The sequence below is a fragment of the Vespa crabro genome, chromosome 7 (assembly GCF_910589235.1).
Source record: "Vespa crabro chromosome 7, iyVesCrab1.2, whole genome shotgun sequence".
NCBI classification, from domain to species: Eukaryota; Metazoa; Arthropoda; class Insecta; order Hymenoptera; family Vespidae; genus Vespa; species Vespa crabro.
The window spans coordinates 273,010-299,667 of NC_060961.1; the positions used below are offsets into that span (position 1 = coordinate 273,010).

At 38.6% G+C, this 26,658-nt stretch overlaps 3 protein-coding genes across 9 annotated transcripts in view; 1 reads left to right on the top strand and 2 right to left on the bottom strand.

Moving 5' to 3' along the window:
* LOC124425748 (fringe glycosyltransferase) overlaps positions 1-11,622 on the bottom strand; it is a 29,768-nt gene extending 18,146 nt beyond the window's left edge. The window contains exons 1-4 of the mRNA XM_046966566.1: positions 10,147-11,622; positions 9,695-9,943; positions 7,719-7,767; positions 6,699-6,801 (exon numbers count right to left, since the gene is read on the bottom strand). Of these exons, the coding sequence (XP_046822522.1) occupies positions 6,699-6,801; positions 7,719-7,767; positions 9,695-9,943; positions 10,147-10,575 (830 nt within the window). The 5' untranslated portion in view covers positions 10,576-11,622. The remainder of the gene's footprint in view (positions 1-6,698; positions 6,802-7,718; positions 7,768-9,694; positions 9,944-10,146) is intronic.
* A 134-nt stretch (positions 11,623-11,756) lies between these two features.
* LOC124425740 (lethal(3)malignant brain tumor-like protein 3) lies at positions 11,757-22,735 on the bottom strand. Of its 5 annotated transcripts, XM_046966532.1 has the most exons (18): positions 18,691-19,966; positions 18,378-18,576; positions 17,940-18,144; positions 17,058-17,352; positions 16,684-16,923; positions 15,981-16,594; positions 15,577-15,739; positions 15,335-15,506; positions 15,050-15,233; positions 14,768-14,966; positions 14,450-14,667; positions 14,124-14,352; positions 13,837-14,026; positions 13,654-13,775; positions 13,183-13,570; positions 12,994-13,068; positions 12,516-12,828; positions 11,757-12,341 (listed from the first exon to the last, which is right to left on the bottom strand). In XM_046966532.1, exons 2-18 carry the CDS (start codon positions 18,389-18,391, stop codon positions 12,216-12,218), a joined length of 3,747 nt encoding a protein of 1,248 aa, XP_046822488.1. In that variant the 5' UTR covers positions 18,392-18,576; positions 18,691-19,966; the 3' UTR covers positions 11,757-12,215. The 5 variants fall into 5 exon arrangements, with proteins under 5 accessions (XP_046822488.1, XP_046822487.1, XP_046822489.1 ...); XM_046966531.1 differs by lacking the exons at positions 18,378-18,576; positions 18,691-19,966 and adding an exon at positions 21,550-22,735; XM_046966533.1 differs by lacking the exons at positions 18,378-18,576; positions 18,691-19,966 and adding an exon at positions 21,366-22,735.
* On the top strand, positions 20,153-26,633 carry LOC124425745 (protein-L-isoaspartate O-methyltransferase domain-containing protein 1-like). Of its 3 annotated transcripts, none has more exons than XM_046966553.1 (5): positions 20,153-20,573; positions 23,739-24,066; positions 24,135-24,269; positions 24,340-24,591; positions 24,676-26,633. In XM_046966553.1, the coding sequence occupies exons 2-5, from the start codon at positions 23,760-23,762 to the stop codon at positions 25,641-25,643; spliced, it is 1,662 nt and encodes a 553-aa protein (XP_046822509.1). In that variant the 5' UTR covers positions 20,153-20,573; positions 23,739-23,759; the 3' UTR covers positions 25,644-26,633. The 3 variants fall into 3 exon arrangements, with proteins under 3 accessions (XP_046822509.1, XP_046822508.1, XP_046822507.1); XM_046966552.1 differs by lacking the exon at positions 20,153-20,573 and adding an exon at positions 22,933-23,199; XM_046966551.1 differs by lacking the exon at positions 20,153-20,573 and adding an exon at positions 22,933-23,172.
* Positions 26,634-26,658: the final 25 nt, after the last annotated feature.

Genomic DNA, 26,658 nt, shown 5'->3' on the forward strand with positions numbered 1-26,658 from the left:
CTTTTTATTCGGTCGATCCACTCGAGGGGCAACACATGCTCGGCTCATCGAAGAAACGACTATACGACGAGATGGAAACGTCTTAACAAACGTAAAGACCAAATTTATTAACGGTCTCGCTCTAATCGTATATACGTGCGATTCGAAAAAAAATCTTCTTGTTCTTTGAAAATAATCGAAAATAAAACGCCAAGTGCCTATGGAATGACCCTATTCAGACGGCCATAGCTCGAGGCTTTCTGGATCATCGTATCTCGGTTGAACGGTGCGCATCGGTCCACGTCCCGTGAAACAAATCAAAGGGTCCAAAAGACGGAGTGGGAGAAAAAGGGTTTGCGTGTGCCTGGTGTTCGTGAACCGCGAAAAGAAGAAGAGGAGAGGAGAGGAGAGGAGAGGAGAGCAGAGCAGAGCAGAGCAGAGCAGAGAAGAGAAGAGAAAGGCCGCGCTAGTTCAAGAAAGAGAGAGAGAGAGAAAGAGAGAGAGAGAGAGAGAGAGAGAGAGAGAGAGAGAAAGCGCACATTGAAACGCGTCATTCGATCACGAACCTGGTATCAGGTGCAAACCAGTTTCGATATACATATAAGAGAGCAGTAGAAACGTACTGCAAACTTTGGCATCGGCAGCTCGACATCACCGAGCTCGGTACTGGCCTCTCGACGAATGAGATTCTGCAAATGGCGACACGCACTCTGCTCTTGTTCTCCAACGAAGATACGGAGCTTCCAAAGCATTTAACTCGGAACGCGAGTCCACGCATCGACGTAAATAAATCTATCAGAGTTTCAACAGCTCTCTCTCCTTCGATTCTTTTGCCGTCGAAGCGAGAGCTTTTTCCTTTAATCGATTAAAGAGATTTTTCAAACGATCATCAATCGAATCGTCCATTGTAGATAGAGATCGTGATTGAGACAAGATCGCAATTAGTCCGGTTTGCTTTGATACAAGAAACATCTCGAATAAGAGAAAAACGTTTGAGCATTCGTGTGTCCACGTAAAGGCACATTCTTCCACGAAAGCAACGCGTGCATGTTCGCCTTCCTCGAAACGTGTCTCGATTTCTCAATCGACTTTGCCTGTCCGTACAAAAATCGCTTCTTGTTCCATCGTCCATCCATCCCTATTCCGTCGTGTTCTCTTTACGAAAAGCCCTTTTCAACTTACAACTCGGACAAACGAACGAACCCAACGATTGATGTCAAACGAAAACAAGATTTAGCCAGAAGAGGAAGTCAAACGACGCTACGTGACACGTTACGCGACGCGTTCGTAGCGTTGAACGAGCTCGATTAATTTCGATATGACCTCAGCCAATCACGTGGCTCGATCTCTCGAGGGTACAGCGCAGTCTAATTCGATCGTGACTATTTTGCCACATTTTATCGAGACGCAAGACAATTCTTACGAATCGCTTTGATTTTTAACGCGTTTCTCATCGTCCACGAGTTTTATTCTATTACATTATAAAGGTCTAACGGACGAAATTATCATATATCTATAAGGCTAAAGAGAAGAAATAAAAAAAAAAAAAAAAAAAAAAAAGAAAGAGGAATTTTTTTCCTAGTGATCGTATCTCGTTCCGTACGAAGAGGAGAGCAAGTAAAAAAATGAGTGAAAAAAGGAGATAACCAAATAACCAAATTCGAATCACGCAGAGAGAAAGGACGGTAACGCGATGGCAGCGAGCGCGATACATCTGCCAAAACGTCCGAGACGGGATTACAGAAGATTTTTCGTTTCGAGTGGGCATACCGAGATTAAAGCGCACACGCTCGTCCCCTCTTCTCCTTCTTCGTCCTGTTACCCGAAAGATCGAGGTGAACGAGCCTGAAGCATGCATACACGACCTGTCTCGACAACGAGATATCTCTCCGAGGACCGTGATTACCCACGGCCCTCGAACGTCTCGCGCGTCGAGAATCTTGAAAAATTCGCTTTCGGCTCGAACGATCTATAACGATTAAAATGAATCTCGCGAAGGACGATACCTACCGGAATTGGACCGGAATACAGACCGATAAATTCTTTCCTACGTAATACGTATCCTTAATGGTTCCTAAATATAGGATTCGAAGGTTTCATATAATTATCATGCGATATTATCATGCGCAAAATGAATCGAAATTGTAGAATAATTGTTTACCCTTCCATATCCTATATCCAACATCCTATATATCCTTAATATTATCGTCTCTCGTGTGGCGCGCCTTTCATCTTGGACATCGCACGAAGAGGTCTTACGAAGACCGCAGGGTCTAGGGATGGGAGGTAAAAGCGAAAGAAGAGGAGGATGCAAGGAGTGAAAAGAGAGAAAGAAAAAGCAAATGGGAGAGGGAGGGAGAGAGAGAAGAGGAGCAAGTAACGAAGGAGGGTCCTATCGTCGTCCCTAAACGCTTATTATGCGGCATTACTGGTAGCCTCGTACATGCACACATATAATACGCAGTCACGCGAGCGTTAACCGTTGCGAGGAACTCCGTACCAAGAGAGCGGAGCAAGTTTTTTGCACGTGCTCCTCTCTCTCCCTCTTTTCCTCTCTCCCCACCCTTGTCCTTTCCTGGGCGATCTCTATCGTGCGGTGTCGTAATTGCCGCACCTGAGGACCATCCGTTGTCGTTGATTATCGTCGAGGAACTCGCGCGAGGATATACGCAGGAACGATGAACGATAAGAAAAAAGAACAAAAAGACACAAACAAACAAAACAAAAGAAAACAAAGAGTGTATGTTTTCTTTTTCACCGATTCGTCAAAGAGCAAGAATGAGCTTTAGCGTATTATTTCAAACGAAGTAAGTTTATCGAAATATTTGACTCGCGTTTGTACTGCGTCTATAAGCTTTCGGATATATGCGCGCATGGTTGAAAGGCGATAGAATAGGCGACGCGCCTTTCTCGCAAAGGAATGTCTCGGTTTTGTTTGAACGACGCGATAAATACGTTACCGTGCAAATTGAGCGGCCAGGAAACGCGATAAGAGCAGAACCTAAACCCGTCATCCGATATGATTATTTAGTCGAAAGACGAGTTGAGTCGAGGAGAGAAACTTTGAAATAAATGACACGGCAGAATATCTACTCGCTACTTATCTCCCTCTCTTTTGGATATCTCGTTCGAATCTTTCGTGAAAGTTTCGCCGTTGGTCAAATTTACGAGCGGCACTTAAACTCGAAGAAACAAGTCCCGGTGGCATCGCTCGTTAAGAAAGGACTAATTGGGCCGAATAAGAGGCAGACGATTCTCGGATTACGTATTCGATGCGCTGCTTGCTTCTTCGATGAGATACGATTATTTTTTATTATGGTGTTCTCGACGGCGAGTAACAATGAATCTTTGGAAAAATATGAAAAACGACTCCAATAGGCGACATAAAGAATTGTTGTTAAAGCGATTTAAAAGACGGTAGACCTTGAAATTCCATAAATCTTTCTTTCATTCGTTATCGGTAGCGGAAATCCTTGCGTCCGCGTGTAAAACGATCGTATAATTGGACGAAGCGAGGTGTGAAATCGTCGGCGATTATTTAAACGGACGATGCGCCTCTGCGGAGCAACCAGTACCGCAGGAATTTCGCGCTTCAACGAAAACCAATGCCCGATATCGTCGGCAACGGTTAATTCGCCGATCGCGAAAATTACTTCACGGATTAGAAATTAGCTTCTTCAAAGCGAAACCGCCGTGAACGAAAAGGAAAGAATTCCGTTCGTATCGGTGACGATGTATCGCGATAAATAGAACAATGCGAACAGATAATACGTTATGAAAGCGAGATATCAAGAACGAAGACAAAGGAGCCCGCATCCGATATACGAGAGACTCTCTTCTTCTTCTACTTTTCATAGGTACTATATCGCCTTATGCGTCGAAAGAAAGTGCGTCGTAGGCTTTTATGTCACTTTTAGAGATGGACGTGAAATGAAATTTCCTTTTCTGTACGAATATCCGATGAAATATTTCCTATTTTCTAGTCGATTTTTCCGTCACACGCGCATATATATATATATATATATATATATGTGTGTGTGTGTGTGTGTGTGTGCGCGAAGAAATGCCGTGTTTCTCATAACGATCGCTCGTCAACTAGCTGCCCGTTAGTTTGTCCAAGCTGTTCGACGTTCGAATAGTATACGTATCTTTAGCAATGGGAACGCGACCAATGTGAGAAATAATTAAATAGATGAAACGATAAATCGCAGATGACAAGGAACATCTATAAACTTAGATATATGGATCTACGTTAAAGAGGACAGAAACGTTCGGCGCAAGGCCGATGCTTTTATCGACACGACTAACTGGCGTTAAAAGAAAAATAAATTCGAAAAAGCGGTACCTTGAAAAAAGGAAAAAAAAAGTCAGGAGCCTCGTCGAGGACCCATAATAATTGCTTCGCGTTGACGACGGACCATTAAACGTGTTTTTCTAACGTTCATTTTTCCTAGAGAGAAGTGAAAAAATAAGAGAAGGAGAGATAATATTTTTAGGGCCGCATACTTTGACCTGCTCGATGAGTCTCTCTCTCACTCTCTATTTCTCCTATCTAAACACAAATCTCAAAGATAACGTTTCGTTTGTAAAGAAAAGTGAAAAACGTACGACTACTAGAAATAGGATCGAGTAAATACATAATGATATATCTCAGGGAATATGACTCGATGCGCATGCCGTAAAATGTTTCAAAGACGTCATAATCTCAACATTTGGAATGATTTTCTAAGAGAACGTTTGACTTGCGATGTTAGGTTTGAATCCGTTTATAGAAAAGCATAACTCGAAGTCGGATCCCATTCGTATTTCTCAATTTATTATTCTCGAGTTAGTTTCCCGTGAACACCTGCGCGCGATTTCTACGCGCGTTCTACATACGCTACGATATCGAGTCCATCGGCTACGAGTTAAAACGAAGAGAGAATACCAAAGAATAAGAGCTCGAGACTGCCGAGAGATAAGAGGCAAGAGAAATTATAACGATGCTATCGGGATTCCGTTTGCACGCTGCATACCGCGAAACTCGGCGTAGCTAATGCGCTCGACGCGAAGCAAAGAACATCCGAGACGCTTCGTTGCATCGAATAATATCCTTTTTCCGGCCTCTCTCATCTCCTACGCTCGACGCGAACTTGTTCAATTTTTACCATTGTTAAGGATAACTTTAACAAGAGACAAAAGATCCTGTGTTATTGTACGAATCGAGAAAAAATACTCAATTAATATATTATTACGTATAATGAAAAGGAATAAAAAAAAAAGTAGGAAAAGAACGATAACTCTCGTTGGATAATTGAACGTAGTTCGCGGTCCGGCGGCGAGCAAAGGGGACTATACCGATCGACGTAGCAAGAGCAAACAATTAGGCGGAGCCTCACGGTCGAGCGTCGAGATAAGTATCTTCCTGTCGGGCCAGGAGATCTCACGTGCTTCGTAAATCCTATAGATGTACAGCTATATAAAGAAGCGTTTAATGCGGCTACGCCGATAATGGGACCCATCTATCTACCTGTCCGCGTAATCTGGCAGTTGCATCTCTCTCTCTCTCTCCCCCCCCCCCCCCCACATGGAATCCTCATCCTCCTCGCGATCGTCATCTTTTCGCTTTCTCTTCTTCTCCCTATCGATCCCCGATGAGACGAGAAAGAGAGAAAGATAATAGAATAGAATTTACGTTCAGCTACAAACACATGAAATAAAGTACTCATGCGGTAGTAATGAAACAGAACGAGTCTGCCATTATATTATTAGATTATCCGCAAAGGTAAAAGAAGCCAGAGTGTGTTAGGTGGCACGTCGCAAGTTTGAATCATATCGGTTCGGATAATGGACGAAACGGTATCTACTCGAGATATAACGAAGAGAGTATCGATAATAGCCTGTATCGATGTCGAAGATACGATCCAAAAAGGACGATTCCTTTCGTTCCAACGTCGATAATACCGAATGTCCAATGTTCCTCTTCTCTCTTCCTCCGCGAACGGATAAATCTCGAGTGCGAGATAGAACGTAGAAAAGTTATTGCCCTGCGGCTAAAGTTCGATCGAGCAAAAGAAACTCGAAGAAACGAGAGAAGAATGGGGAAGTGCACTTGAAAATGCACTTAAAAAAGGAAAAGAGAAAGAAAAGAAAGAAAAAGGAAACGAGCCATGGTCTTTTAGATTTCTCTACGAGATCTTCGCAACCGTAACCGTATGTATTATCTAAGAGCAGGTTGGCGAGTACAACAAGATTTATCTCTACGAGGATAAGTAGAATAATTAATTCGTATTAGCCTATTAAAGCTATGCGGTACGCGTGCTCCGATCCGCTCTGGCGATGAATACGATCGACGACGATATTGACGCTCGAATTGGCTCGATTACGCGCTAATCTGCTTTTCTGTTAATCATTTCTACCTGTCGAATGGCGGTCGAATATTTTTCACTTTGGCACGCGTATTAGGTGCGGACGGTATCTCATATTCATCGACTTGTACGTACTAATACAAGTAATATCTGGTTGAATCGATAAAACGTGTAAGCTCGATTAGAGTATGCGAGTAAATGAACAGGAAATAACGATTAGCGTCAACGACATCCAGTTAATCTTCCTACGCAGGACGACAACACGGCAAATGAAAAACGTTCGATGATAGGCGTTAGTAATCGAATTAATTGGACGCGTTTTATGCACAAACAAGCGTCGAGCTCATCGATCGCTTGAAATGGTTTACTTACTTTCGACCGCTATCGAGAAATCTGTCAAACTCGACGGACATCTTGCAGCAAAGGGCTCGTCTATTGTGAGAGGACGAACACTTGGTGTCGATCATGTGGCCGTCTGAAATCATAGATTTTAAATTCAAGAGAATCCGTGATGCTTTTGGTGAAGGGGGGAAAAAAGAAATTAGGTAAGCTTATATTTGAAAACGACGAACGGAAGAACCGGACGAAAAATGTAATTGGAAGGAGTAATGAGGCAAACGCTTAAAGGATCATGGTGCGCGTGCCGAGGTCAAATGTCGGACGATCCCCGAGGGCTCGCGTGCTTCTTCTTCCTTCTCCGATCCAATCACGACCTACCTTTGATTCTCTAGCACGTCATTATGAAAAAATGCACAAACGATCCTATAGGGCCTTGTTTTCAAGCGCTGAGTCAAACATTCGAATATCATAAATATATATGTAAAATAAAAGTAAATCTCTCTCTCTCAAACTATTTAAGATCGCGATTGTTTCCAACGACGATCGAGAACTCTTGAAATTTTCTACGTCTTCCTTAGGAGGCTCGCGGCTTCTCTTCTCTTGTATCTTTCCTCTCGCCTCACCACCTCCTCCTCCTCCTCCTCCTCTTCGTCATCCATAGTCGCGTATCTGGCCTGAGGCTGCACTTACAGAATGCACGCAATGCCGGAACACGTCGCATTCACACATGCCGCTGGCCCGTCTATATCGCTTTAGCAAAATTTCTTCTCTCTTTCTTTTTTTTTTTCTACCCTCCGGTTTCCATTTTACCATGGACACCGCGCATCCTTCTTCGCACTTTCGATACCGCTCCCTCGCATACCAACGAATTTGAACGTGCAAACGACCTAAACGTCGACGGAGAGTGTATCCCGAACGATGTCACGGCAAACACAGAACACGATTCTAAAGTTAATATCGTCGAAGCCATTGTTTTTCCCATACGTTTTTCCCTTCGATCGATTTGAAGACAAGCTACCATTGCGATAAAAATTACTCGAAGTGAATACTCACTCGTTTGATTCTGAAAGTATGGATCCTCTCGATCGGTGAAAAACCATGTCTGTAACAAAGCAAAAAACAATATTTCTCTCGTTATATTATTCTTCGCTCCGAGACTTTGTTTTTCTTTTTTTTTTTTTCTTCGAGTTCGCGTCCTTACGATTACTACGAGAGAAACGTAAGATGAGTACACGTGTTAAAATGGACGCCTATTTTTAGTTCGAGCTCCCGTGGAGGGGCAGGCAGAGAGAGAGAGAGAGAGAGAGAGAGAAGGAGGGAAGGAGGAAGGGAGAGAGAGGCGCTGACAAACAGACAGTAAAAGACGGAAGGCTGATGGTTCTCTAGAGGTCTAGGACATCCGACCAATTACGTGAGAGAAAAAGAGAGGGAAAAACGCATCGTCGAGCAGACAGTTAAAATTTGGTCGACGATTTTCCTCGCTGGCGCCAATCGAGTTTAAACTAATTCGTCCGAAAGTATACCAACCAAGTATACCAACCAAGTATACCAACCGAGCGAAGAGAAGCGAGGAATAGTGCACAGCAAAGTGCACGTTGCCGATCGTTTCTTCGTCGCGCATCAAGTGGCAGCCTTAAGCTGGCTGTTACCTCGAATTTCACTCGAGCTCCTCGGATTCCATTCGACTGCGGCCCATATTTATATACAGGGTGAACCGTACAACTCGAACCGCCTTTACATAGTTTTACCGACTTGCTCTGTGCGGCCAAAATTTAATGGGGAAAAACGAAAGAAACAAAAGTTTCTGCGCGTTCTATCTACGTTAGTATTATAAATAACTCTTTTAGTTAGAAGAGTTACGGTAGGAAAATTTGTCGCGTTATCAGTCGTAATGAGCGGGGCACTTTTCTAGTTGAAGAGGCGACGACGAATCTCATATTACGTTCTCGCGTTACGCGCTAAACGAAGGCTCTAATAGCAAAGACGATTCGAAGCAACCGAACCGTTCTCAAAGTTCGTCTCATTAAGAGCATGAAAGACAATTAAACGCGTCCTTGGTAAGCATTTAACAAAACTAGACTTCTTTTCTGTGGTATACGTTGAAATAATTAGAATTAGTAGGCCTTTTAACGCAAAAAAAAAAAAAAAAACGTAGACACGTCGAAGATAGAATTTTCAACGTAATTCTCGTAAACGTATAATAATAACGAAAACCTTCAACGGTGTACAAGAGCTGGTAAATACAATAGACGTAATTCGTGGTAGAAAGGAAGGAAATAAGAAGACAGGGAAAAGGGCGTTTCGTTTCTTTCTCTCTCTCTCTCTCTCTCTCTCTCTCTCTCTCTCTCTCTCTCTCTCTCGTTGAGGATCTATGCGAGCTCTACCTCTCTAGGCAAGCTATCTCTAATGTTTTTCGCCCGTAAATCTCTCGAAAGCGTTCTCTCCCTTTCTCTTCGTTGTAGGATGTAAGAAGGGCTCGCGCCTGCCATCTCTCTAGGGTTAAGGACTATTCTAGGAAACGGCATGTAGCGGTAGAAAGCAAAGAGAAGCATTTACAATACGCGCAATTAGCCGTTCCGAGATAATATCGGCAAGTTCGTTCTTGCGTCGATTCTCGAGAAAGAAATCCCTCGCGTTTGACGCTCTCTTTCGTCCTTGCGTTCGTCCTTAATCGTTTACCTTATCGTTATTAACGATAGGTAAGGCAAATAAATACATAGTAATGAAATACGTGATCCGTTCAGAAGGCGGACGAACGTGTAAAAAGAGAGTTAGCCCAAAGAAAACGGACTCGTGGGAAAATGAAATTTTCGTTGGCGAGACGAACGACAATTCCGCTCTTGTCCGCGTCTCCTCGAATCTGCGAATACGCTCGAGTAAGCGCGAGTACGCGCACAAAGTAACATCTATTCCGTGCCGAATATAATCGCGAGAAGAGACAAATTCCCAGGCTCTAAATACGTAAACGATAAACGCACTTGGCTCCGTTCATAACGCGTCCGTCAACGTTGCAAGGCAACGACACGTACCTGATCCTTGGCAAATTGAAACCATGTGCCGATGATGGCCGGTAAACGAGAACGATGATAGTGCTTGGTAGTTTTAACGCTGATAAACACGTCATCCAGATTCGTCGAGAAGGGTACCATCGTGGCCGTAGCAAGCGGTGGTGTCATAGCCGATCCTCCTTCGCCGATTACGATCCTTCTAGACGCCGCCGATACTTCGACCAACGGTTCGTTTCTACCATTAACCTCGCTGCTCATCTCTTCGATCCACTGCAAAGAACAAAACAATGGGAGCATTGATTGCTATCGAATCGAATCGAAATGTTACTGCGCCGTGCGCTTCGTTCGTTAGCTTTTTGCATTCTCTTTTTTTTTGTTTTAGCACCTCGTCTTTACCTTTCTACAAAAGGGATCTCGAGGAGAATATCTCGAGCGATAATAAAAGACAAAAGAATGATCGATCGTGTCCTAACCTGACGAGGTGCCACTGCCTGATATAGGAGAATGGTGACATAGGCGGTAGCAAGTACGAGGGCCAAAGCCTGCAGGCCTCGTCTCGTTGGCACGGCACGAGGCATCCTCGCATCAACGATATGGCTTTTGCGCACCTCGTACTTGGAAGAATAACGAGCTTGCGAGGAACCACCGGCGCCCTCACCACCCCCGTCACCGGCTACCTCCAAGCTCCCTTTTTCCTCGGCCCCCTGCTGCTTCGCCGGCTCCCCCTCGGCCCCCTCCTCCTCGCCCTCCTCCTCCTCCTCCTCCTCCTCCTCCTCCTCCTCCACCACCACCAACACTTCGACGATGCTCCTCCTTCGGTCCCTCGCGTCGTTCCTCAACGACAAACACCAGCCCGCATGACGCTCCTCCTTTCGTCCCGTCGACGAAAGCACGCAGGACATAACACACTTTGAAAAAGATCACCTCTTCCTCTCTTTCTATCTTCCACCTTTGTCGTCCTCGTCCTCGCCGTGAGACTTCCCATTATCTTATCTTGTCACCGCCATCTCCTCTTTCGCTGCTTCGAAGGTACCACCGACGACGTTTTCTTTTCCTTTTCTTTCTCTCTCTCTCTCTCTATCTCTCTAAAAATACCGGCGCAACAGTTTGGAAGTGAAACCATTCGATCAATCTGCGTCTACATTTCGATCGAACTTGACCAATTTTTACTACTCGATCGGCGTCTTTTGGCTCATGTTAAAAGCAATAAATATACAACGATATACACTTTCTCTTATTTCCTCCTTCCTCCGTTAATATTTCGTCGAGATAAGCGCATTGCGTCTTTTCGTGCGAACCTCGGGAACGATCGCAAATAATAATAAAATTCGAAAGAGACGACGATATACCGAACGCAAGAATCGATCGCGTGTACGTTCGTTCACGCGGACGACGAGTCCTCGACTGAAACACATGGACGGACGGCCGTCCGTCCCCGTGGCTACGCCGTAAACATCCCCTTGCCTGCCACTTGCCGGCCGGCTCGCCGTCGCCACGGGGGAGGGGGTAACATTGGAGGGGCAGAGGCGCGCGACCGCAACGCTATTATAACAACCTGCCGAGCGTTAATCGTGCAAATGATTACGCGTATCCTCCCCACAATCGGTATACCGATTTTTAACAAATTTCCATAATTTTAATTTTTATATCGTAGCAGCCTTGTACCACGAAAAATGATGGACAATAATAGCAATAACGAGTGATAACTTAAATACGCCATTATTACATCGTTTTCCTTTAATATCTTATGATATACGCTTATGAGCGCAAACGATCGTTCGTTAAGAATTCGGTAATCGATTTTAATTCATCGATAGACATATATCGTTCACGTTATAAAAAAAAAAAAAAAAAAACATCATATCTAGTAACGTTGTACTAGGCATGATACCACAAGGTCGATAGTGGTGCCATCGAACGGTCGAGCTTCGAACAAAATGCACAATTGTTCTGCCGTATCTTTCGAACGATTGCCGATAACATAGCACTCTGTTATGCACAATTTCGAAGAAGACTTAAATGTAACGAGAGAAGAAAAAAAAATGGGACCATTATAACTGGAAATCAGAAAAATAAGAATCAATGATTTAAACAGTCTCTTTCTTATTACAATAATTAATTATTAAGATGATTATATTTACATTTGTACATGATCGAATTCACTTGATAATATACGAAAAAATTATAATGGACAATTGTAAGTACGTGTCATGCGTAGATATCTGAACTATATTATAATGACTCGATGCGATCATCGATCCAAATCGCAAGAGTAAAATTTTTCCCATCGCACGATTGATATTTGACCTTTCGTATAATTTGTAAAAAAAATTAATTCGAAATTTGAAATAAATATATACCAATTACAAAGAAAATCACGAACCTAAGAAATTTCCGTTCCCTTAGAAATTTCTGACAACCTCATTAATAAATAATTAATTTCATTTTAATAACAACTTTTCCCCTTAAACTTTATTTCTCCTCTTCTCTTGTGGGAAATACTTTCGTCGTCGTTTCGTTGATTTTCTTTTCAACAAAATATTCACGTGGCCCTCCGACGTAATAAAACTATACTGTTATAAAGCTTTATTGCTGGTCCTAAGCGTAAACCTAATAGCGATACTAAATCTTCTTGCGTGAGCATTAAAAATGCTTCTCCGTCAATATTCTACAAAAAAAAAAAAAAAAAGAAAAGAAAAAAAAAGAAAGAAAAAAAATTAAAAAAAAAGAGAGAAAAAAAGAAGAAGAAAAGAAAAAAGAAAGGAAAATACAAATACATTTCAGTAAAAATAAGAATTAAACGGAGTTTAGAGTCGTTCATAAGATATTTGATAAAACTTACGTGTTTCCTGAAAATATTACCGATTTCCTTGCAATTAGGTACGCTTTGTATAAACTTAATCACTTCTTCGTTGGACCAACGACGAGGATTTGTATTTTGCTTCGATACAACTCTATTTAAAGCGTTACTATGTTTTGCCCATATGTGCGGTGCATCTGGTAGCGGATTGTAACCAGGATTATAAACTGATTGATATAATTCTGTACGCAATTGTTTATCTGGCATATTGGCAGCATATGGAATGGCAGTCAGAACCGCGTCACTGTACGTCGAATTTGAAATATTATATAATGGATCATCGGAAATTGGCCGTCTACGAACAAAATGACGAATAATTTACCTTCACAGTATTATATATATATATATATATATATATATATATATATATATATATATATATATATATATATATATATATATACATTGACTTAGAGGATACTATAATGGATAATTTCGCACAACGTAATTTATAACGAACCTTTTCTTTCGTTTTCTCGAAATCTCATCGTCGTCCGTTTGTCCGTCACTGTGATGATTTTTCGACTTGCTCGATCTGTTCAAAAAAAAAAAAAAGAAAAAAAAACACATACGTACGACATAAGTACATATTCATGGCAATCGCATGAAGCACTCGTCTCGGAATCAAAAACGAACGCGAAATATTTACCTTTCAGAATTTTCCGACTTATCATTCTTATCAGATTCTCCATCCTCTTGTTTGACATCTTTTTCAGTCTTCAACAAACGTTCTTCGGAGGATGAAAGTTTCTCCATTTTTTCCGTCTTTTCCACTTTTTCAGACTTTTCAAACTTATCCGTTTTCAATTTATCAATCTTGTCGACTTTTAATTTTTCCTGTGATTCTTCGTCGAAATCGCAGGTCTCGTGTTTTATATTCAATCTATCGGACACTTGCCTAACTTTATGCAAATTTTGAGGTGAATATGGACAACCAGACGCTGAATTGTGGGTGGCAAATTTAGGACCCTTTACGTGTCCTATACCACGACACCCATATGTACCACATTCTGGCCTATCGTTTAAATTATCCGGTGCTGTTAGAACGACGAAGAATTATAATATAAATTTTAAGCTGCTATTCGACTAATTATTACGCTAAGAAAATTATTTATCTTACTTAATGGTGCTTCTAATGGATGTCCAGTTTTTAGACACCATCCCATCGGATGTATATCCGCAGAATCATCATCGATCCAATAAGCGTGATTTTCTGGCCATCCATCGAAACGTATTTTCAACCTAGAAACGTAAAGCATTGTATCAACGTTCCTTTCATCAAATAAACACATTTCATACTAACATGTGATCCTTCACATCCTCGACAGTGGCTACTCTAATAAGTTGAGGAACTCTTTTGTCCACTACTTCCAATTTCATACCGCGCTTAAATCCACAAGGTGGTCGTTGTTTAAAAGCTCTAGCTGGTGCTGCCATTGAATGAGTTTCTCTTAAATAAGTGTCCCATGTAAAGGACTTCGGATCTTTATAATCTACAAACAAAATATCGCTTGCTCATTACTTTGCATTATCTTTATCGCGGATAAGCTCGAAAAAACATACGAGTGTGTATACGTTATGGATACGTACTGTTGGGCGGAGTAAGACTATGGCCATTATGATGACACCATCCGACGGGATGAATGTACGGGGAGCTCGCATCCGCCCAATAATCATATACCTCGTCCCAGGAATCAAAATGAACTAAAATCCGGGAATCCATTAAACACGCTATACTAGCTACGCAAACTAAAGACGAGTGTTTACGATCGACTGCTTCCAGCTTCATACCCACGCGAAATCCAGTTGGAAAAACGGACTAAAATCCATTGAAGTATTTTTATTAGTACGTTTTGCGTTTCGACTATTCCAAGAACAAGGAAACAAGAGAAAAAAAAAAAACTGATGATACTTACGCTTTTATTGGAAAATACATTTTTTGGAACTGCAGGAGCTTTACAAATTTTAAGATAGGCGTTCCAATTGAAATTATTGGGTACATAACCCTTTGGCGGATCCAATCGATGTCCATTTTTCTCGGACCATCCAACTGGAAAGATATCCATGCTATCCGCGTTCACCCAAAAATCATAATTCTCTGGATAACCATCGAAATGCAAACGTATCCTATATCCTGCAAAAATGACGTAAGATCGATTAAATTATATCGACTGGAGAAAATTGAAAAGTAAAAATGAAATCGTTCTTCGATTAAAAACGCGTTGATCACTTGCCTACAACTTCGACTACCGTAAGGACGCAATAGCGGGATGGATGTTCAGGATCTATTCCCTCTAACTTCATTCCGACTTTAAAATTATTTTTGCCATATGGAAATGGATCCTTAAATAGTTTAACGGGTGCAGGCTTGGCTTTACAATGTTCGAGATATTTAGGCCAAGAGAAACCAAGTTTCCCAGTTTGCCACGGAAACTATGTATGAAAAATGATCAAATGATTAAAACCCGACGATTTAGCGCAAAAGGAAATCCTTTATTTAATATGCTTTATCTTACCTTAGATTCGGAGGAATCTATTCCCTGACATTCGTCGTCTATCCCTCCGATGGTGTCCTTAGTATCCTCATCCGTCTCAGACTTTACTTTCTCCTGCAATTTTTCATCAAATTTTTCTTCCGTTTCTTTTGCTTGCTGTTGTTCTTGTAACAATCTTTTTCGTTTTCGCTTTACGCGCAAATCTCTAAAAAAAAAAAACACACACACACACACACATACAGGAAAAATCAAAGGAATAACGTTCAATGTATGAAAAGAAAAAAAATAAGCCGACCTAACACATACTTTAAATCTTTCTCTTTTCGCATTGAAGGCTGCTTCTTAGATTCTATTATCTCCGTGCACGAGGGACTGCAAGAGATTGGACTTTCAAATTCTGCAGCTAGGCCATAACAACCACAGCCCTCGCAGTGATAGACGGTATCGGCGGACACGGCTCTAGTTTTCCGATCTTCGGCTGTTCAACGATTTAATCGTTTGGTAAATTGTATCTATCACTGTAATAAGATCCCTTTTCTCCTACTTACCTTTTTTCTCGCTAATTGCGTTGTTGGTCATAACGAGACTGGATTTGGAAGAATTCTGCATTAGGCATACGTTTTCCTTATCCCCAATATTTCCATCTTTACTCTGCTTACTTGTTTCATCCTCTTCGACGACTTCCATAATTCCAAATTCATTCATACAAAACTGCAGACACGACAAGTACACATTATGTGTATATATATATATATATATATATATATGTATGTATATTATATCGAAAGTTAAGATTGAAATTTGACAAAGCCTAGGATTGACTTAATAGTTCATACTAAAGTCAGTAATAAAATGATTTTTCTTTCGCCATTTCGCACAGATATTTTTTCAACGAATGGAAAGTAGATTGGAAATGAGGTAAATTCGTTACCGTTTCGTTTCTATGAATTACCTTTAATGTACTTCCTGGTAAGGTACCTACGCCATCTTTCCAATCTAATGCTTTGGCAGCATCAAAATTGGAATCATTTTGCTGAGAAACATTGAAGTGATCCTTCATATCTTCGTGATTAATTTTCATTTCGTTTTTATTCTCCGACATAGGCTCAACTGTACAACTCGTAGGGGTTTTAATTATTTCTATTTTTATGTCATCGTCTACGCTCGTATTTAATTTCATTGATTTGTCTTCGCTAGGAATTACTTTAATCAAAGTAATGTCATCATCGTTTTGCACCTTTTTATCTTTATCCTGTTCAGACTCAGGACTACTCAGCGAATAAGTAACATCAGCCATAGTCTCTTGTGAAGGTTTTTGTTTCTTTAATCGCTTTTCACTAGAACCTCTTAAAATATTACTTATTGTTTTTTTTCTTTTTTCCGGCATCGTAGTATCGTCCTTTTTAGGTATAGGCGTAATAACCGCCGAATCCGGATTTTCCGTAATCTTTATACTATCTGTAGAATTATTGTTTCCTTTATTCGCACTTAATAAACTCATTTTTGCTATTGGATGCAATGGTGGAGGATGTGTAGTTGAGTTTGTTGTTTTGGATTCCCTTAAAACTGATATATGAAATAAAATGAAAGGGTATTAATTTTTCCTTTATTCCATCATTGCCAGTATTATCACTGTATATGTGGGAATTTGTTACCTGTAATCGTTCCCTTACTGTCTGTACTGATTTGGCCGTTATTGATCTTCAAATTAAACATGCTCGATTTGGCAGGTCCACTTTGTTGGGGAATGCTAACAGGTAATAACAAATTCGTCATATGTTTAGGTGGTTGACTTTGCGAGCCAGCAGTCGTACTTGTCGATGTCTGTGCCAATTGCGATATAACTGGGGCGATAACTAGCTTTGGCTTAGTTATTTGAGTAGTCGTTAAGGCTCCTGTTTTAACAAAGTTCAAATTACATCCTTCCCCACAATTCACTCAGCTAATTCTTACAGAGAAATAAACATTTATAAAACTTTGATAGCGCTTACGGTATATAAAACTGTGACAATATTAAATAAATAATTACCTGCTGGGATTACAACAGATTCGCGCGATTTATTTGGCTTAATAAGAGTCCCAAGGTATGCAAACGTATGCTTTCCCGATTGAGGATTCGTCTGATTACCCTGAGAAGTATTCAAGGGTACTATCTGTGCGGTAGACGTATTTGATTTTCTAAGTAATATGTGTTTCTGTCCTTGCGCAGCATTTGTTGTATTAACTGTATTAACTGGACGATGAATTACAATGTGTTGCTTATTTTGAGAAGTGGTAACCTGACCTGGCCCCTGTATAAATACTTTATTTTGTCCGGTAACAATCTGAAATATATTAAAAATTGCGTGTCAAAGATATTATATTCTTAAAGATATTACATAGCCCATATCATATCCTTATATCAGAGAATTTTAATATTAATACAATTTTAATATTAAAATATCTCTTATGAGTAGTAACTCAACTATACAGGAAGCGCAAAATGAGAGAAATTATTCGATTAATAGCTGCATTCTTCTCCTTTCAATTTATTCAACAAACAACTAAATCAATATTTACTGCGGTGAGAAGCTAGCTTTCCTATAGGCATGGAAATTAAAATAAGACTTCAAAGTCTGCCATGCTTATGCGAGCTTGCGTATTAATATATTTTCACAATTTATTAATTTCTATTGTTTTTTATATTGCAAAAATGTAATAGAGTCACAAGAAGCATTCTAGACGCAATAGATATATATATATATATATACACATATATATATATGCAATTTGCAGAGGTCTACGAATTAAACGAGTAACACTCATTGCGTTGGTTTACTTATGTAATAAAACAAATTAAAATACTAAAGCTGAAATAATAAAATGATAATTTTTAATGAAATATAAATTAATATGAGGTGTAAAAAATTACCTGATTATTGACAGGATTAATAATGGCAGCAAGTTGAGTAGCAGTTGGTGAAACAAGCGTCTGATTTGCAGCTGTTGTCTGGCCAGAACGCATTTTGCCCTGTTGAATGTATAATAGAGGCATAACTGGAGTAGTAGAATCGTCCAATTGCGATTCTGTTATACTATTATCATCTATGTCGTCAACTACTATTTCTTCGTCCATTCTGTAAACAACGGAAAATGCATAAAAAAAATGTTACAAACGGACAGATCTTTCATGGATAAGAAGCATTTTTATATATACATATATACATATATACATATATATATATATATATACATATACATATATATATGTACATACATATATATATATATATATTTTTATATATATTTATATATATGTATGTTGATCAGATTTAGAATCCACTATTAACATGTATATTATATTAATCACCTTAAATATTTCATTGTTAATCATGTTTGGTAATGAGAAAATGATAGTCAAGCGATGGACACAAATTACCAATAAAAGTTTCTAGAGAAACAAGGAGAATTAATAACACCCTCTCATTGATATTAATCGTTTACTCGTCCAATAATTATTTATAGACACGTCTTCGGGCACGAAATAGTTAAGAAAAACAGGAAAATGACTGTAGAAATGAGATTGAATAATTAAAAAGTAAAATAAAATAAAATAACAATTAAAATTGATAGCATGCGTACTGCATGCGTATTGCATGGCATGTATTGCAAATGTGGCATACCTCCTAATAAGTCGTTCCTATAAGGAAATTCAATTTTTCCTAGTTACATAATTTTCCAATTAATTGCGTTAGAACGGATATGTAATAAGTTTCGTATTTTTAAGGAGTAACTATAGTTAAACTGCACTCTGCACTTAATTCACAAAATCGTTCTTCCGACAATATTACATGACTGGGCGTCGGATCTAGCAAGTAAAGCAATTTGAAACACGCGCCCCCAGTTATTATTGCCGAGAGCACAGTTACGTTTCTTTCACACTTTGAAATATCGCAAATATTTAAAAAATAAATTTTCTTCCCGTGTCTGCGGTGATACTTATAAACCGCGATTAACGTACCACCGTGATTCCTGCGCCAAGTATGCCTTCATTCAAATACTTTTGCAAATCGTCCGTCGCGTATCATGAGCGAGTCTCAACAGTACAGCCCGCACGTACGTATGCACGACGCACACTTTTCACTGGTATAACGAAAGAACGAAAGGACCGACTGAGAGATATCCCTTCGCGACAAAAAATCTTATCTTTCTAAAATGATTTTTTCTCTGGATAGAATCGAGAAGGAAGTTATCGCACAAACCACGGTTTTTAACGAAAACCCCGCACCTATCTTTTAAGCATTCGAGCTTTGGTCCTCTCTACGCTACAGCGCTATATCCTCATAGGCTCGAAGCATAGTAGCAACGGCGCGGCAAGCCATGCGAACCTAACCTATCGCGACGCAAATAAGGTATGACGCTCCGACGGTAATAACCAATCGAACAACTTTTCTAACTCCTCCTCATCCTCTACTCCCACCTCTTCCCTGACCAACGCACACCACATATATTTACTGCAAGTGAAAGCAATTTTCAAGTAAAGTTCTGAATCCATTTGCTCGATGATCGATGATCGACAACGGCTCCTCCACAATTCGATAATCTCGTCGATATTATTAAATATTTGATAATTCCCTTGGACCGATTAGAAGACAGGACGACATTTTCAAATATACCTTATGCCATAAATTCATTATTCTTTTTCCACGAATCTATCCGGACGCATTTCCACTTGTTATTCGACTCGCTCTATTCGATATTGAACATTTTTTCTCTTCCTTCATTTATTCGAATAACAAAGCATAATAAATAAGTTGGAAAAATTATGCTTGTCCGATCTAAATCATATATCCAATCTATTTGTTCGAAATCATTACTAGATCCAGTTATTATCTCGTAGTTATCAATGAATTGTTACAAATTAACGAGACGATCCGTTTCTTGACATACTGCACTTTTACAACAACTTTATGTTAGTACATACGTATCCGTCCATTCCTATAAAAATAATTCATGAAATAATACATTTTAACAATATATTTATAAAGCGATGTAAACGAATATAAACAGACGTAACATTTCTTATCGACGTGACTCGATTGGTTAACCATACCCTACGTTTATCGAAAAAAAAAATTCTACTTTCTTCGAGTTCTCGTGCCTTTAAGAAGCTTCTCTGTCAATGTATAGCAGATTCTAACGATCAATATTTTCCTTCGAAACCTATAATCACACTACGAGTAAATTCTCTTCGAGTAAATAAAAAAAATCGAGCTTGTGAAGATGATTTATAAGTATCGATGAAATTTATATTTTCTATGCGGCGAACTTTTCTCTAATAACCTCCAAAATGTGCGTTCGGCATCATGAATAAGAATGCATCTATCGATTATGAGGAACACGCTGTAACCCCTATCGATAGTTGAGAATATCGCATGCACGTGACTATATATTATTCCATTTTAACGATTTCAAGTAAAAATAACATATATTAAGATGTGACACAACGATCGAGTTACTTTTGAAAATGTAAAAACGCAGAACAATCGAGATAAGTCAAATCGAGGTAAGAAAAGTATCGAAAAGTACTATTGCGGAATGGTACAATTTAATACGATAAACATAATATATATGTGTACACGTACGTACACGCACATGACGCACGCACGCACGCACGCACGCACGCACGCACGCACGCACGCACGCACGCACGCACGCACGACGCACGCACGCACTTACGCACGCATGCACGTACACACGTGTGCACATGCATGCCATCACGGACACACATGCACGCACGTATGCACGTGTGCATATATGTGTGTATATATATATATATATATATATATATATATATATTTATACATCTTAGCCGCCTTAGCAAAAAATAAATTCTTTAATCACGCTATATCGTTAAAAATGTTACAATTCGTGAAAAGAAGAAACATTCATACATTTTCACGCGAATTAAAGAAAATTTCTTTAAGTCTACATATTTTATGTATATATATATATATATACATACATGTGATATAACAAACTTGTGATTTATTAGAAATGAAATGTTCGATAAGTCATTAATGAATAATCGATTGCAATAGTTGCAATGTTGTAAACTCATGGTTACGATCGTGCATGCATGGACGCTGTTGAAAACAAAAAATAGGTGCAAACACAAAGTACTATCGTTAAAGATGCAGAACGTGATAATAAGAAAATAATACTAGCAAACACGAGCATGCATGCTTTCTTTTTTTCCTCGTTATACGATAGTTTAATAATTATTTGTACTTTACAAAGCTCAATGTGCAAAGTTACGCTAAGCTTTATACACGCATGTACATACATATATACTTACGAGAGTAAACGAATGTTGACCTAACGAATCCAGCCGAAAATTTAACGTTGTATTTGACAATGCTTACGTTTCACTTAATTTCAATGAACTCGACTGAATGCTCGATATCTCATAATCATAGAGCAACGTTTTACACTATAACGACACGTTACAGATGTAAGAAATTATATGATTATAAACTCACGTTTTAAAGTTGTCAGTCGCCATCATCTGAGAGAAGGAACGATATTATTTCGAAAGCGCATGCGCATCAACCCATGTTGCTTCTGCTACGAAGGTTCGTTCACATTTGTACGAGTTACCATCCACGGAGATGTAAAACAACAAGATCATTTGTCTGTATTTTATTTTTCTCTAAATATCTGTCAAATCCTGACATGTATTACCTTAATTAGAATTTTATTCGAGCAAAATAAACTGATCTACAATTCGTTCCCATTAAAAGTATCTTCGTCTTTTGCCAACTTTTTATAAGATCATCGACTGACGTTCAAGATCCATGCATTGATATATAACATTTTGAAAAAAAAGAAAAAAGAAAAAAGAAAAAAAAAACAAGGAAAAAAAGAAAAGAAGAAAAAAGAAAACAAAAAATTGAAATTAGAAACAAAATCACATGTATTACCTTCAATGAATACGTACTATAATATTATATCGATTTTCCTTTTGTTATTCTAGCGTTGTAAAAGTCAATAAAAGTAAAGAGGAACTTTTGTCAAGTATATTATCTCTCTATATCGACACGAATCCGATAAAAATTGTGTACGCGCGCGATTGAAACAATCCTGGTAGTATTTTATTTTATAAAGAAAAGGAAAAAAAAGAGAGAGAGAAAAAATACACCCAGATATGTAGATATGTACAGTATATAAATATCGACCTTCAAATGCGTGCGCTTTTCAAATTTATCGAGCGTCACCGACGCATCGTATATGCACTGTGTATAACCAAACTACGTATCGAAGTGATAAAGAAGATGAGCGAATTAATTTCAAAGATTTTAATGAGTCGAGAACGAAAATAATAAGGATATGACGGCGTTAAAAGGACGGGCGAATGTATTTGAATGATTTTCGATTGATACATATGTATATCGAATCGACTCGTTTACCGTTCCTCGCACGTCGCTAATAACTTTCTCTCTCTCTCTCTCTCTCTCTCTCCGTCTCTCATCTAGCACGGTTTACGCCTGCGCTTGACAATGCACGCTTCTAATAGGCCGATTAACACGAATGCAATCACTAAATTATAAGAGAGATTTTGAAAAATTCTCTATAAATGCTGATTATTCAAAAGGAATAGGACAAAATGCAAGGATTTTCCTTTTTGCATTTTCTTTTGGATTCTTTTCTAAGAAAAACAAGAGAAAATAGAAAAAAGAAAAAGAAATAGATTTGAGAGAGTAATATTTGACAGATCGTCATTTGGTCTCTCTTTTTCTTTCTCTCCCTCCTTCTCTCTTCCCCTCCTTCTCTCTCTTCCTCTCCCTCTCTCTCCCTCTCTCTCCCTCTCTATCTCTCTGAAGAGACAGAAAGCGCGCAATGGCGTAGCCAGTATATATTTTCTTCTATCAGCTGATGGACTTGATGCACCTTTCGCTTATCAAAACAGAGAAAAGTCGTGCATTAGTATATCCCAATGTGCCAGAATGATACCGCGTCGTGTCATATAATATAATACATAGTACACTCGTAATAATATGTTAACGTTTAGACTTATACGACCGTCTAAGTTTTGATTTTTTCCGGAATAACAACGTCGACTCCATTATTCCTTCGTCATTGAATTGTATTCTCACTTGGCAAGGGTAAGCTTGGACGAAATTACGTTAGATGTACGTTTGTTCTTTAACAACGGATATAACGTTGTCTTTTTTACGATATATTCCCTTCAAACATTTTTTATTTTTCCACCTTGCGATAGAAAAAGTTCCATCTCTCTTTTTTCGTTAAATCGTTAAAATACATAGTCCAACAGTTGCTTCCCTTACCATATTACTATCATTACGTCGATTGGTAAAAAAAGAATAAATTTAGAACTCTATTAGCTTTGAATGCTGCGACCTACATTCCATAACATTTAGTTATACATTTAATATTCTTTCTAAGCGTGACTTAAAGACAACACTACATTACATTTTTATCGGTTCAATATACTTTAATTTGCAAGGCTATTTTTAAAGATAACTTCTCAATGCATATATATGTGAAATATATTCATCCTTGTGTAATTTTCTTGGAAAGCTAATATCTTTATTATTCATAAGTTTATCCCTTCATGGAAATATACTTTATAAGCTGTCTTATAGCATTTTATAGGATATATATTGTAATAAATTTATGATTAATAAATAACATGATCTTTGTTAAACAGAAAACTCATTGTTTTATCAAGATGGGAAGCGCAGTTAGTAGTGGACAAAACAATGACGAATTGGTAGATAATTTAATGAAATCTGGTTACATAAGAACAAAGAAAGTTGAACAGGTATTCAGAGCCGTTGATCGTGCTGATTACTTCTTAACGTCGCATCGGGAAAGCGCGTACAAGGACCTTGCTTGGAAACATGGCAATATCCATTTATCGGCTCCATGCGTGTACAGCTTGGTGATAGAAGGTCTTTCCTTGGAGCCTGGATTGAGTTTTTTGAATCTTGGATCAGGAACTGGATATCTTAGTACAATGGCAGGACTAATACTGAGTAAGAAAATAACTATTATCACAACAAATTTTCATTGAACATTCAACGCATCATTGTACTTTTCTTAGGTCAATATGGGACAAATCATGGTATAGAATTACACGAGGATTGTTTAAAATATGCCTATGAGCGTTTAGAAGAATTTAAACAAAAATCTTTAGCTTTGGATGAATTTGACTTCTGCGAGCCTTCATTTGTACAAGGTAATATAGAAAAATAATGATTAAGATTAACAACTGATTAAGATGGCTAAAACTATTTTATGCTTAATAGGAAACTGTTTAAGCATTGTACCTGGCAGACAGTACGATAGGGTGTATTGTGGCGCAGCTTGCCCGGAAACCCATGAGGCACTTATCAAACAGTACGTTAGAGTTGGAGGAATCCTAGTGATGCCTTTCAAAGATCATTTACTCAGAATTCAAAGAGTAGACGAAAATACTTGGACGCATCATACGATGCTACCCGTATCTTTTGCTCCTTTAATCGTGCCTACGTCCGAGGAACAAAATGTATTCCATTTACGTAAGTAAATCGATCGCGTTTAATCGACGTAAAGAAAAATAATAAAGGAAAATGAGGAATAACGCTAAAAGTAATATTTTTTAGCGGAATGCGATCCATTATCTTTACAAGAATTATGTCGTGATAAAATCAGACATAGACTGAGGGAAAATGTCTGGCGACAACATACGGAATTGGAGACCAGAAAACCTATACTGCCGAGACAACAAAGATCTAGTCTACCTCAACGTACCTTGAAACGTTTTGTAATACCTATTTTCGAAGAATCGGACGAAGCTCTTTTCGACGAAGATGAGGAATTTGCAGGAAGAGCTCGTTTATTGCTCAACGTAGATACTCATCCCGGAGAGGCTATTACAACGACCTTACAATTGGTAAGAGCCGTCATACAGCCGCATCAAGGTGAAAATAGGCAACATTGGCAGGAAGCAAATGACGACGACAGCGATGGACAATATATTGTCGCTTCCGTTGATCTGCATCACGACAATAGCGAAGAAAGAAAAGAAAACGATAGCGAGGCGTTACTTACTGAAGCAGGAAGAGCTAATACCAGTGAAAATAATATCGATTCGAGCTGCGATCTATCGGAAATGCAAAATCAATCCTGTCAGACCATAGAACACCGTTCGTCTTTGTCAGAAGTATATACAAATATGAGCGAAAGCGATAGCGAACCAGAACAAGAGACATCTTTTACTCAACGTAAGAAAATAGCGAAGCGCGAAAAAACTGATAGCGGCATCGTTGAGGATGCTAATTTGACCAACGACGATGGTAGTTCTAGTTCAAATACGAGCCAATCAGATTCTAAGAATACCGACGATTTAAATTCTATGGAAGTCGATTTATCCGATATCACTATCAATAAGTCCATGAAGAATATGTACAAGTCTTATCCCGATCCTGCGGAAAACATTCCAAACGAGAATGTAATATTTGGACATTATGTAGATGGCAATGCTTTTTCGACGTACATGAAAGAAAAGATACATCAATTACCATTGCCCTTTTCATTAAAGTTGTACATAAACTACAATCGACATCTGTAATATATACATAGGAAAGTGATTAGACTTAATCGTTACTCTTTAATTTAAATATTCTAATAAATGCATAACTTCTTATATTACGCAGTACTCCATCGTTTTTCACAGCTGTTCTCCAGCTACAGCAGCTGAACTTCGTATGTTACTAAAATATCTTTGTAAACTAATTTTACGAAGTGTTACAAGTGATACTTGGCGGCCAAAATGTTCTTTTATTTAAAGTACGTCAACTTTTCATTTTTTCATTTTTCTGTTCTGTTGTCAACATCGTCGAAAAACAAAAAAGGGGGATAGTTGTTAGATATTAATCTTGTACGGTGAATTATTTTCGAGATTAATATATATATACATATATATATATATATATATATATCACTGTAAATTTTCTCACGATACTCTACAATTTTCATTATTAATATCGTAGAGAAGATTTCTGCAAGTGAAAAAGCAACGATCAACGGTGAGATTGCATTGTCATTGATATTGTTCTACTGATCGAATATAATTAAAGTGGCAAAAATGACTGCCTTATCGTATGAGCGTGTATGCGTCTATTTACATGTATGTACATATCTCTTTACCAGATTATTAAAGCCCGTTTCATGTGAGATTCTTTGACAAAAGAAAAATCAAATTCTATACAAATTTTCGAAGGGTTGTGATAAACATTGAATTGAAGAATGCGTAAGGACTTTTTTTTAATCGACGTAGATTAAACGACCGACACATCGTACCACACGCTACTTAGGATAAGAAATACACAGAAATGTACAAAATGCAAAATATAGCGGACGAAGAATTCAAATATACATATTTATCAAACTTCCCGACGATAAAGTTTAGCCGACAATGAGTGTTGAAATCGAAATAGCATCTATTAATTAATTTCGTATGGTAATGAAAAATTCATAAACGATAATCAAGATAATAAGTTTTTAGTTTAAAGACTATCATAGAGTTTCTAATTATACAAATAAATACTATTTAGTAATAGCTTGGTCTCATTCAATTACCTCGA

What these genes read in the sequence shown, in the direction of transcription:
- LOC124425740 (XM_046966531.1), bottom strand. Translation starts at nt 21,575, where the DNA reads ATGATGGCGACTGACAACTTTAAAAC. An exon ending in CGAAAAGAGAAAGATTTAAA is followed by an intron (nt 15,234 to 15,334) that starts GTATGTGTTAGG and finishes TTTTTTTTTTAG; the next exon opens with AGATTTGCGCGTAAAGCGAA. An exon ending in TCCATTAGAAGCACCATTAA is followed by an intron (nt 13,571 to 13,653) that starts GTAAGATAAATA and finishes TCGTTCTAACAG; the next exon opens with CACCGGATAATTTAAACGAT.
- LOC124425745 (XM_046966553.1), top strand. Translation starts at nt 23,760, where the DNA reads ATGGGAAGCGCAGTTAGTAGTGGACAAAACAATGACGAATTGGTAGAT. An exon ending in CGAGCCTTCATTTGTACAAG is followed by an intron (nt 24,270 to 24,339) that starts GTAATATAGAAA and finishes TATGCTTAATAG; the next exon opens with GAAACTGTTTAAGCATTGTA. An exon ending in ACAAAATGTATTCCATTTAC is followed by an intron (nt 24,592 to 24,675) that starts GTAAGTAAATCG and finishes AATATTTTTTAG; the next exon opens with CGGAATGCGATCCATTATCT.